The following is a 13576-nucleotide window of genomic DNA, read 5'->3' as shown; positions in this document are numbered from 1 at the left end:
ATTATCATAATTCCTCTTTCATGCATTAGTCGGAGGAAGAACAGAGCACTAATCATGTGCATTTAACCTCTCATTTCACCCCATTATACAGCAGCTGATTATAGCATGAAGAAGCAGCCACGCAATCAGCTCAAGACAGAAGTCTGTGGAAAATACAGAAGACTGAAGCCAGCTCACAGATTGATGCATCAAGTCAAGACACAGAGAAGGCGGCAGGGGTGTATGTATGTGTGTGTGTGTGGATTATGTGGAGCTGGCTGTATGGATGATGTGGTGGTGTATTACCAGCAGACGGGCTGACTCGTACATACTGGCCTAATGACATAGTGACCACATTTACCCCGCCTCTGAAGCATAATTGGTACTCTTAGATTCCAACAGAGACAGCGGGGCCTGTCAGTGGCACGAGCGCAAACACTCGCACACTAACACAAACATAAATCACCCGCAAAGGTAAAATGGGCTTGCGTTTCCTGTGCAGCCAACTCACATGCCAACAAACAATAAACACAGACACACACAAAAAAGTATACAAGAAGAGACACAAGCAAACACAGACAGACTCGCACATGAACCTATTCCAAACTGCCGGGCTGCTCCAAGTAGTTATTTATTTTTGGAGACAAAACAGATTTTTTCTCATAAAATGGTGCTAAAGGGAAAAGCAGATTTACACAGACAGGCCAGATAAATACTTGACTGCTCTGCTAATGTTCCATTTCTAGCCTGTGTTCTCACCAGGGCTCTTGTAAATTGCAGCATCTTTGTCTCTGTCTCTGTAGACCTGTTTCAGTCAGTCCAGCCTCCATTTGGATACCATTAACCCCCATCACTCAACCTTCGTGTTAATAACATCAACCTACTGTACTGCCGTTCTGCTCTCTGACAGCGAGGGAACGAAGCAGACAGAGAGAAAGATAGTGGGAGAAAGGGAGAAGAGTAAAGAGGAAAAGAAAGACAAGAGAAAGAGAGAGACACACACAGCACAGAAAAAAAGCGGGGGGTTAAAGGGAAGGGGAGCTTCCTGTAGCTATAGCAACCACTGGTACGCTGGTCCAATCACCACGCCAATGCCTGGTTGCTAGGGAGAGATTCCGGCAGAGAGAGAAGGGAGCGTGGCAGGCAACGGCGCTTCTCCCCGACGACTCTGCGGGATCCGGGATAGATGACAGGGATTATTCTTCTGCTTGTCTCTCTCAAGCGTCACCGTCCTGAGGGATTCTCACACACTGACGCCCTGCCTATTGTCTTTAAGTGTGTATGTGTGTGTAAAACTGTGTCAGTGTTAAGTGTCTGGCTCTCCTTCTGATTTCTGAATGATAAAAAGCGTCATTAAGCAACAAACCCCGCTGTGTTGGACAAACACATATACACACACTACAACAGTACATCATCTAGATAGTAGGAGGCCCAGTCTCTAGCAGTTTGGGTATCTCTGTGTGTCTGTGATCTCATTTGCGCTTGTTTTCCCCTCGGCTGAATCTCTTATCGGCCCTCAGAGGGTTAAAAGCTGAAGGCCTCAACAGCGGGGCTGGTCTGCTGGTATGAAGGGACTCTACTGGGCAACCATCTGTCTCCATCAACTACCGCGGCCAAATGCTGGGGGAACCCTGTCATTCATGCACGATTCCTCTCTGTTTTAGCTAGCTGCCTGCCTCACTTCTCTCTTGCCATTTTCTACGATCACATCTCCCTCTTTTTTTTCTTTTTTTTTAAATTAAAAAATGGCATGCCATCCGCCTCAGCTGTTATGTTTGTCCTAATCATCAAATGTCAGCATGCTAACGCACTCAACTAAAATAGTATGCATGATTACCATTATACATGCTACACATTTTAGCATCCTCATTGTAAGCATGTTAGCATAATTACGTAAGCGTTTAGCTCAAAGCATTGGACCTACGTACAGCATGGATGTATAAAGAGAACAGGATACAGCATAGGAGGCAGGGCCCCATTCCATCATCCTATGAAAAGTTGCTCAGTAGCGCATGAAGCCAAAAAAGCCACTTCTTGCTGTAAAGAAATTACCCAGATAAAAACATTCTCTCTAGAGACTTAATTCCACCAGCTGAGACAGCTAACTTCTGGTTCAGCCCTTTGGCTGACTTGAATGGGGATAAAACAATTCAATCGTACGGCTCTTATAGACTTTCAAAATGTGATCAAACTGAATTGATCAAATTCTGATAGTGAAACGAGTCACTTCACGGGGGTTGTGACACTCAAAAAAATGTATCCACCGTTTTTATACATCGCTTTTCCCATGATTGTGTATGGGAAAAATGCTTTTTGGGCCCCTGTCGAACCCGGAAGTTGTAATTCCACAGTTTGGCCACTTTGTCAAATTGGCTTCAAAGCCTGGCACTGTTCTTGGGGGCTTGACGTACAGCCTCACAGAACTGCTAGCATGGCTGCAGACTCTAGTTTCACTCCTCTTCCTGTCTGTCTGACCGCTTTTTCTCCCACCCTGTGATTTGGCACAACTTGAGAAAACACTTTTTACTCTTGAAGTGTTTCCCCCCTGTCAGTGGGGCTTAGATCTGGGGGACAGGGGGAGGGCAGAGGAGCCCGGGCTGCATGTTGGTGGCACAGATGTGGAGGTTAATAGGTGAGTACCTCCCCTGCTGAAACTTGTCACTGCCTTGCTACAAACATGCCCCTCCACTAAACTGTCTGTGGCTTCCCCTATTATCTTGAAAAAGCCTTGGAAATTTGCATAATGTTGACAGCAGCACTAAAACAATTAGAATAATGCAGCATGGCTACTTTGATGCACTATACAAAGCATGACCATTTACCTAATAGCACATTATGAAGACTTAACAGCAGCATAATGAGCTGAGGGAAGATACACGATGAGAGAGACGGGTGGGGGATTGGGGAAAGATAGGAGACACTGCGATATAATGTGTAGTAGAGGAAAAAGAGGGTGTAAATTGAAATAAAGTGGAGACCTTGTGCTCAGAGCTACAAAGATTTGGAAACAGTCCTGAAACGGAAAAACAGAGAAAAAGGAGAAAGGAAGGAGGGGGCGGGGGTGTCAAGACTTTTTTGGGGTTCCGGCCTAGGCCGACTTTGAGAAGGGAATTTTAATTGCGTCTGTTGGCTGGAGATAAATACCCAATCATCCAGACCCCCTGTGGGTGCCTAATCAGTGTGGTTCTAATGACCACAGCTGCAGACACCAGCCTACATGCTAATCTCTAATCACCAGACTTCTGATCTCTAGATGTTAACTTCTTGCGTTGCCAAAAAGGAGCAATATGAGGGAAAGAAAGCTGCATCTCTCACTTTCCCTCATTAGAGTGCCATTCAGGGAAAGATCATAAAATGAGCAAATAGATGAAAGTCTTTGATATAGTTTAGCCTTGCAAAGCTGATTAGATTTGTTTTAGGAAGCTATTGATAATAAATCTGAATATGTCTTTATAAGATGATACATATTTCTTCTATGAAATCAACTTTTTATTAAATTCCAAATTTTGCGTTACTGTTGTTTCCAACTGCAACTTTCCCACGAGTAGCTACAGAATAAACTGATAATTGCAATGCCCAAAGGCCATTCACAGGACAGTGAAACAGACCAGACGAGTTCTACATCGGTTGTATTCGGCTGTTGTTTTTATGGGTGGATGTCCGCACCATGTGGTGCTAGTTGTATGGCTGTAACTAAAGCCTTTCTTCTCTGAGCCAAGCTAAGCCACATCTCTGCAGACGCAGAGACACCAAGCTCTGACCCAACTCCACCCACTGTGCTGGCAACTGCAACATGTGGATGGATACGTTTAAAACTTCTGCTTTATGGTTGAAGCTGAAATGAGAGAACTTGAAACATATAGGGTGAGCCTGAAAGTAGGCTGTGAAAAAGTGATGGCTGTTTTATAAAGGAATAGTCCTTTTTCAAAACTTTTAAAGTAGTCTGAACCTTTGGGTTCCTCAAAGTTCCCTCTAACTAATGAATATGTAAATTCTTTAGTTCAGGCATTTCTGTTAAATGTATATATTTTTATATATATAAGACACAAATCATTTTATTTGAGTATTAATATCAAGTTTGTGATGATTTAATCTGATTGATCCCGTTTTCTGATGTATATGGTGCATTCACTTGGTGAACTTCAAGGTGGTTTGTTTAAGTGAAGACAGTTGTAATATATATTTTTAGTTAAAGCTACAATCTTTTACTTTTTGCTTACATTTTGGGCCACAGACTTACTGAGATTATTGCTGTTAAAGTGAGAAGTTAAATTGTATATGACTCAGCATTTAGTTTATGTCACATTTAAGTAAAGATTTCACTTGATTCAATGTTTCAGTTCAATGTTTTTGCCATCAGAGTAGATTTCAAACAGATAACATTCGATATTTACATCCACCAGTTCAACCACAACACCCCCAAATGTGCCACCAGTACCACAAACACCACATCATTCAGGCTGGGACCTAGCTGTCTCTAGGGCAACTGTGGAAGGTTTACGTCTCCTATGGCAACTGAGGAAGGGGGACGTCCTTTGCAATGCATCCAGCCAATCGTCCAGTCAGAAGAAAACAATGTGATTAGCCAGAACAGGTGAACTGTCCAGCCAGCCCATCCAATCCAGTCTGAGCACATCCAGTCGCCCAGCTGTGATTTGGTCAGGCGTCCGTATGCTAATAAAGTGCATTAGGCTAATTGAGCAGATTCCAGTCATTTGAAAATCAATCTGGGCGCAGATTGAAAAGCAAGTCATTTTGAGGGAGAGTGAGAGAGGCACAGGAGAGAGGGAGAATGAGAGTAGAAGGGAGAGAATGAAAAACAGAACCAGAAAACACGATGGTGGCGAATTTTACTGCAATTTAGTTTCAGCAGATTAAAAACATTGTTTTCATCATGCGAATGCTATTGACCATTTCAAGACACAATTATTTTTTTCCATGGTGAAGAGCTTAATAGATGTGGAAATATTTGCTCTCCCGTTCCCTTTTTTCCATAAAGGCATCAGATAGCATGTGATTTGGGTTTCTGGTAAGAGCTTTAGTTAGTCTGGTCGAAAATGCAGCAGGGACACTTTTTGAAGCTTAGTGCCATTGTTCAGTGGTTCTGGAAATGTGGTTGGCACATGCGCACACACATTTTTATAACCAGACTATCTTAAATCTCAGAGTGCTGGACTCACTCATGCATTTCCCTATTCTACCCACTCCTCCCTCCTTCTGCACTTTTGCAGCCCACCTTGCCTCGATGCCAATGACCTGTCATGATGATAAAGATCCATCATCATATCTCACACACACACTGTCACATTTCATCATCCTATCTCTGCATATGCACGTTGCTACCCCATCAGGGATGGATTTATGTGTTTCCATCCTCCTGTGGGAGCTGAGATTGTTTTGTTTTTAAGTGAGGGCCCATTGATCTTTTATTACACCATTAAGTCAATATGCTCCACTCATAAACAGCTTGAGATTAAATGAGCCCCTTTGAAGGGTTTATGTGCGTGTGTGTGTGTGTGTATGTGAGTCTGTCTGTCTGTCTGTGTCTGTGTGTCTGTGAACTCAGTGCCTGCCAGCGTACACTGAAAACTGGTGGCTATAGGGAGCCAAATTTAGCCTGTAGCTGCAGCTCCAGCCTTTACAGCATGGCCAGTCTGAAGCTATTTATTAACAGTAAATTGTTGATATTCAAGGTGCTTCGTTCCACTACAACAGTATGATTCCCTACTAACTTTAAAATGCATACTGCATCATTTACAATGTCATAATCCACCTTCATTACTGGCAGTGTACTACAAGTATTTTTCAGCAGATTGCTGTGCATCATCAGTTGTTAACCTCACAATCAGCGGTTCTCAAATGTAGATTCTATTTCCATTCTTTCATGCTGTGAATAGTCAGTGGTTTGTCTCCAGTGTAGAAACAGTACATGTTTTCAGGGGAAATTGTTGCTGTATGTGATTGTGTGAAGTCCACTACAGTCAGATCAATTACCAACTTCAGGATAGAATTTGATTAAAGCAGTTGAGGAAAATTAAAAGGCATAAAAATACCTCTTCTGGTCGCAATTTCCCTGTTCCAGTAAATGTATTATTCTCTGTCCCCAGGTATGAGGATGTGTGTGATATTGAGTTGTACGCTTTCCTATTAGTCCAAACTGTACTCAGGTTGTTCGTCTCTCTGCTGTATGGTACTAATGTCTTGGGAGTCTGCTCTGTCTACCAGTAGCAGGTGTTTAAAGCCTCTGCTCTTGTTTCCAGTCCATCTGCTCTACTCCACCACCTGAACTACAGGCTTATCAGCAGGATCTGAGTGCTCCTAGAGTCAGAATCAACTCTTCATGCCTAAGAAACCCTCAAGTTCATTCTTCCTTTAAGAGTCATTTAGGTGAGAGTCTGTGTTCAATACATTGTGTTGGACCACCTTCTGGAGGGCAGGAAGGGAGGTTGGGCATATCTTTCTTTCTTTGATGATCTCGCTTGATGACCATAAACTGTAAAAATATGGATGTAGCAAGGCGTGAAAACCCCCCGCTGGTTTGCATTGGAGCCAGTTTGAAGCCCAGAGTTGCTGCTTATGGTCGCCGCCGTCCTTTCCGGTTGGAGCCAGGACCTTCCAAATAAGGAGTGCGGGGTGTTGCCTTTCATGCTCTGGAAACACGCCCTGCTACATCAGACCTAAGCTAAGGCTTAAGGCTTACTTACTGGGAACACTGAGTGATGCAGACTTGTGCTAACATTAGCTAACTAAGACAGCAGGTATCATCATCTAGAAATATTAAACTTACCAAAATATTGTGACAATAGTCCGGCTCAGTGCGAGTCCTGGAGCCAGGGAGCAAACTGTCAAACACAGCTGTCAATCAATGCCCACACGGTTGACATCAAAGCTAGTATTCATCTTTATATCTTATTAACAGAGTAATGATTTCCAAACTGGCCACCAGCACACTTATTAGAGGGCCTCAATTTAGAGATTGAGACCATAATGACTCATTGAAAGAATTTATTGACTTCGTATTTCATAAGAGAAGTTGATGCTTTTTGAATGAGAGTCTATTGGAGCCAGGGATTTTATGGAGCATCTAGCATTTAGACTTCAATTTCAAGCCGTGGTTGTTGCCACTTGTTGCTGACCTGTAGTAGAATTAAATATTGACACAGAAAGTGGTATAAAAGGAATTGTTTGACATTTCGGGAAAAATGCCTGTTTTCCTTCTGGCTGAGAGTTAAATGAGAATATTTACACGAGTTTTGTGTTATACAACATATTAGCATACTAGGTTGTTAAAAAAAACCAAAAAACTAAACCAACTTAACGCTTTATAACTTTTTAAAAAAAATATTTAAATATTTTTCTAATAATTTGTACCAAATTGCACCGCCCTTTCTGTAAAATGTTCTAAAAATTAATTGCTATACATGCAACTTAGTTTACAAAAGTAAAGAACCTGTAAAAATAAATTGTTGCCAAAAAGTCCAGCACATAACCTTCTGTAAACCCATAGCAACTAGTCTAGCTGTTTCCCACTGTTGCCAGTCTTCATAGTAAGTTAAGCAAACTAGCTGCTGGCTCAAGTAAATAAGTACCTGTATGTTATTGGACCAAACTTGTGGCTGATGCACTTATCATTACCAGCTGAGGTGTTACGTTATAGTTGTTGCGTTACATGATAAATGTAGTTGTAGTTTTTGGTTGCAAGAATGTTTTTGAAAAAAGGTGACATGTGGGATTGTCTGGATTTGTTTTACCTAGCATGTGACCCTCATCAGTGCCATGTTTGTCGGGTCACAGTGTGGCCACCAGATGCTCGCTGGTGAGCTCCCCTCCAAGGCCTGGTTCCAAGAGGGTGCCCCAATGTCCCCCTTCCAGGCAAGGATCCCACACGCCTGAAATGCCGCTTCATTGAGGTCTATGAATTGTTCTTGGTCTGGACCCTCCCTGGCAGAGGTCTCGGAGGTAGTCAAGAAGCTCCTCAGTGGCAAGACACTGGGTGTGGATGAGCTGAATCTGGACTTTATTGGCCTGTCATGGCTGGCACACCTCTTCAGTGTCACATTGAGATCAGGGACAGTGCCTGTGGACTTGCAGATCACATTGATGGTTCCGTTTTCAAAAAGGGGACCGCAGGGTGTGCTTCAGCTATCAGGGGATCACACTACTCAGCCTCCCGGGAAAAGCTTATGTCAGGGTGCTGGAGAGGAGGCTCCGGCCGATTGTTTCCTGGCAGTGGAACTGTGGACAAGCTCTTCACCCTTGCAAAAATACTTGAGGGGTCATGGGAGTTTGCACATCCAGTCTACATGTGTTTTGTGGACTTGGAGAAAGCTTAAGACTGTGTCCCTTGGGGCACCTTGTGGGTGGTGCTGTGGGATTATAGGGTACTAGGGCCGTTGCTGCAAGCCATTTAGTCCTTATATAACTGCAGTGAGAGCTGTGTCCGCATTCTCGTCAGTAAGTCAGGTTCATTCTCAGTGGGTTATGGACTCAACCAAGGTTTTCCTGATATTGTATGTTTTGTGAGAAAAAAAGAGTTAGTCGAGCTTTGAGTTGAGATTATTTTGTGACAGTACAGTCAGGTAGTTGTGTTGAAGCTGAGCTGCTGCTGTCAGCAGACTGACTGCAGTGCATCCTCCGGTCCTCAGAAGTTTCTACTCCCGAGTCGAACTTGCCAAGTCTGAGCTAGCATGTATGTACGTACTTGGTATTGAGAAAGGCCCTATGTCAAATTGGCTTCAGTCACAGCCTAGTGCACTTCCTGGGGGCTTGGTTGCCACATGTTGCCACTTCTTGTATCCATCATTTCAAATTAAAAGCCCTCTAGCATTTCATACACAGTCCAGCCATATACTAGGTTTGTCCTAGTCTTGTTTCCAGTCAAAGGTTACAATAACTGTCAACTCTTCCTGTTGGTTAACCACATAGACTGGGAGAAACCAGAGACCAGCAACCACACCGTCCACTGATCTGTGAAAATGCCTCTTAGCTATACTGTTACACTCGCTGGAATTTACTCTCAGTTAGATGGCAAAGGGCTTGTCTGCTTAGGTTACACAATACAGAGACACACACATACACAAACTGAGCACTCACCTTGCACACACACAGCAAACGATTTCTGTATCTTCCCCATTGGTATTTAATGAGTCTGTAGTCGATGTTCTGATGACGCTGGAAACTTATGGGCTGTTGTTTTGTCTACTTCTTCACGTTGTTTAGCACAAAATGACTTTTCCACTGATTATATCATTATATTCCCATCAGAGCAAATTGGCTCACCACTGTCTGGAGCTGAATAACTTCCCTAGCAGCCAAGCGTGAAGACAAACATACACACAGCACAAACAAGTACACATGCACACACAAACTAAAAAAGAAGGGTGTTCAGACTGAAAAAAGGACAACTCACAAGTGTAATGGAACAAAACTTAGAAAAAATAGAAAAATAGGACTTGTTAAACTCTGAATACTGCTGAGTGTTATGTTATATAATTTGATTTTAAGAGCACATGACACAAAAGGGAAACCTCAATGTGTTTTTTTGGAAGTGGAAAGACAAAAATAGCATTTACAGTATTATATTATTAACATCTGTGCATGTCCTTATCCACAGTTATTTCCATATGTTTTATTGTTTTGAGTGACTCACTCTCTCTCACCCATTCTCTCCATAGTGTGTAACTGTGATCTGGCACGATCGGGCTTCTTCCAGAAGAAGGGCGAGTACATCTGTACAGCAGACTATCAGCGTCTATATGGTACACGCTGCGACCGCTGCGACAGCTTCATCACAGGAGAGGTGGTCTCCGCTCTGGGACGCACTTACCACCCAAAGTGCTTTGTCTGCAGTGTCTGCAGGTACACATGCACACGCTCACAAACACAAACAGACTCCCAGTCTCCCATACACAAGGTTACAGTAGTACATATTACTGGGCTACATGACTATATATTCCATGAGGCAACCATCATGTGATTTCACTATACCGTTTATTCTGTGGTAGTTACCCTTCTATATCTTTGGCAAATACAGATGTGTTGACACAAATCAATGTGCAGAGCTTATTTTCTTGGTAATGTTGGACTTTTATGTGATTTCTTTAATGTAATAAAGTATCTTGATTTGTTAGGTATACTGCTTGCCACTGAATGGCACAGTTAGCATCAAAATCTGTCAAATCTGAACACACAGATATGATACACATATTTTTAGATTCAGTGTGAGTCACACTTTCTGAGGACATAATTATCTCTGATGTCCATCTGGAATAAATGTCCACAAATCATAGAAAAAATGTTCCTTATAATTCCAGAAATTGTCTGAGATTCATCATGTTTTTAAGTTCTCTTCAGTATCAAAGTAATCCAGTGATTGTAGTCTGTACATCCCTGGATGTATTGCAAATAAGAACTGCTAAAAGCTAATTCAGCATACTTTTGATGGTGTTAATTTGCCAAAATGTTAAAAAAAAAATAGAGGCTAAAAATATGGGGCTCAACTTGTAGCCCACTCACTAAATCCATGGAGGCATTGTACTTCCTGTTAACCTCTGGCTTATGGGAGCTGTAGATCCAAAAGTATAAAGTAAGACAAAAATAATAATAGGAATGTCCAAATCCATTAAGATTCATTTTGTTGCACTATCAGTATATGTCATTTTTAAATTCATGAAGACAACATGCTGTAAACACAACACTGACATATTATCACCCTATAAAGGTGCTAAAGCTGAACTTGTTAGCAAAACATTTGCCTATTTACATATTTAGTCTGTTACTCAAGTCCAATATTCACTTTTCTTTAAGCTATGTTTTGATCTCCACCAACTCGTACAAGAAGTATCTTGTTCTTTAGCTGCTCAACGCTCCACTGTATTCACCAGCTAGTCTCTAACTTTTTCTGTCTGCCATTTGGTGCTGGGCACATAGTGTGCATTGAATTTCTCAAGACTTCAAATTCTGCTACTAAGAGCGGTGGGAGTCAACCAAAACGGTAGTTTGGGCCGCAAAAGCAAAACAATTAGCTGAAAGACACTAAGTGCATCAAAGAGTTGAGGGGGACTCCAGCTGGATGCAAATTCTCTGTATATTTGTAACTACATTTCACATTACACATAGTCATTTAGTCCAGTTTTAATATAAATATATTGATTAGTGCAGCTTTAATATGCTCGATTAGCCAGTCTGGTTATTTTATCCATAAACAGTTTCTCATTAGATTTTCCAGAGATCCATATTGATATTGCAATATAAAATCATATATGATTGAGGGTTTTACTCAAATTTCCCACTCCAAGTAGTAGACATTTACCCTGCTACTCAAGCTTAACAGTCCCTGTATTATAACTGTGTGCACACTGTACATATTCATCACTTCTTTATCTGTATCTGTTCTGTACTGTAATGAAGCACAGAAGTGATGATTCATTAGTGGAAGTAGCCTGTTTGAGAATAACAGAGAGGGCAGAGAACAGGACATTAATTGTGGAGCTAGAGAATAAGAAATGCATGACTGCTCTCTTTCTCTCTCTTTCTCTGCAGTGAGTCACTGTTTTCTGCCATGACTGGGCAGTCCTGCCTCAAATGATGCTGCTCACCAAATACTGTGTTTAATTCAAATATATAAATTAAAACACCTTGTTGCATCTTTTGGACTAAAAAAACCAAAGGTGAAGTTCTTTATGGTCCGTTTAAAAGCTCATGATTCAGTATTACCTCAGCTGCTGAATGTCACCATAATTGGAAAAGCTCAAGCAGTCTGTCGTTTTGCTTAGTCGAGACACGTCTCCAAAAGAGAGCTGACCTGGTGTTTCACGCTGTTAGATTTAGTGAAAGTAGGCCATCTCTCCTCTGACCTCCATCAGTGCTCATGTTAAGCTCCTCCTGAGTGAACTAAGAGTCAGCATCCCTGTTGGCTCCTCTTTCTGTTTCACCATTTTCACTCTCCTCGTTGCTCTTTCTTCTCCTTCTCTTTCATGTTCCACTCTTAAAAAGTCCTTCTTCTGTGCATGTTTTGCATATATATGCATGGTATGTGGAAACACCCATCTCTCTGTTGCTCTTTCCCTCCTTCCCTCTCTGTTCTGAAGTGTTATAGGTTTACATAAGAACGATCTATATTTACCTCCCTTCAGGAGGGTACTGTTGAGTTCGTCTGTTGTTGTGTATCTGCTTGACTTTGGCTGATAAACATGCGGTCATACCCAGCCGCCGAGGGCAAAAAAAACTGAACTGACACCAACCGGACAGAGACAGTTAGTGGAGCAGTCTTGTCTGTGTGTGTGTGTGTATGTGTGTGTGTATGTGTGTGTGTGTGTGTGTGTGTGTGTATGTGTGTGTTCAGTGTACGTGGAGTCAACTGGAAGAGACAGCGAGAAGCCGAAGGGTGAATCTTTTCTTTCCTGCTCCATCTGCCCTCTGTCACATTGCTCACAGTCTTTTCTTGTACCTCTTCTTTTTTTGTCATCTTCTCTCCCTCCTGTCTCTCTTCTCCACACCACCCTCCCACCTCCCCTTCCTCCTCATTATTACCGTCATCATCTTCCTGCTCTTAATCATCATCCACATCACATCGTCTCCTCTATGTCTCCATCATCGTCTCTCTTCCTCTGTGTCATCATCGCCTCAGCTCTAATGAAGGCAGATAGCGAGTTTCACTTTTCCATGCTGATGCTTTCAAAAAAAAAAAAAAAAGACAGTGGTGATCAAAGCCAGAGGGCGTATATCTCTAAAGCCAGAAATAGCTGTACTTCTGTGGCCAGTTTTTTTTTTTTTTCTTAAAAAAAAAAAGAAAAAACCTGCATTAAATATGTAAACAGAGTAAATTTTTAAAGCGCTGAGAAAGGCTGACAAGGCAGAGTGTCTTGAGAGCAACACACAGGTAAAGACAAGGTCAAACTCACGCAGACTAACGCACTCCTCTGCACCATCACCGCATTTTCTGAGCTTATGTTGGACTATAGGCTGTGAAAGCTATGGTCAGACACTTACTCCATGTAAGCCTGTCATGCTTGGAAGTAGATACAAACCTCGAAAACAGGCTTCATGTGTCTCTAGGTTTCTGTGTTTAGCTTTTTGCTCAGTATGGCTGAATTAAAATGGAAAAGTTCAGAAACAGATGGTTAACCTTGGGACCAACTGAAGGCTGAAATTAAAATTAAGCCTAAACGAATAATGCGCTTTATCAGTTTCCATTAACTTGCGTCCCTTTCAGTGTTTACTAGAGCCTTTGTTGAATAATTTGTGTGAAATGTCTCGACCATCGTCTCTATTTTATGTATGTCCTTCTTTGAATAATATCAAAGAGAACACTGCATGTGCCAGTTCCCTCTAAACACATATTCAGACAGAAACACTGATAGAATACACCCTCTCTGAAGCTCACAACCTCTAAAGCTGCCTTCACACATGCGTGCGTCTGTGTATCTCTAAGTGCGTACATGGATGTAGTGTACTCTTGTGTGCTGACTGCGAGCTCTGCTGGAGACTCTAGCCTCCCTCTGGGTCTTGGCTGCGGCTCCAGGCCTCGGCGGGGGAGTAAAAGGATTATTGCCGTCTATGTCTTTTAAACAGCCTTCCCTAAGCCTTTTAGCTCCCC

At 42.2% G+C, this 13576-nt stretch overlaps 1 protein-coding gene across 6 annotated transcripts in view; it reads left to right on the top strand.

Annotated features, from left to right (window-relative positions):
* The window catches only part of ablim3 (actin binding LIM protein family, member 3), a 49834-nt gene that overhangs the window by 14749 nt on the left and 21509 nt on the right, over nt 1-13576 (top strand). For all 6 annotated transcript variants that reach the window (XM_042418485.1, XM_042418484.1, XM_042418487.1 and 3 more), the window contains exon 3: nt 9654-9837. In XM_042418485.1, the coding sequence (XP_042274419.1) occupies nt 9654-9837 (184 nt within the window). The remainder of the gene's footprint in view (nt 1-9653; nt 9838-13576) is intronic.

This window comes from Thunnus maccoyii, chromosome 8 (assembly GCF_910596095.1).
Source record: "Thunnus maccoyii chromosome 8, fThuMac1.1, whole genome shotgun sequence".
NCBI classification, from domain to species: domain Eukaryota; kingdom Metazoa; phylum Chordata; class Actinopteri; order Scombriformes; family Scombridae; genus Thunnus; species Thunnus maccoyii.
The sequence above is the reverse complement of the archived record's forward strand: the minus strand, read 5'-3'. Positions and strand labels throughout refer to the sequence as shown.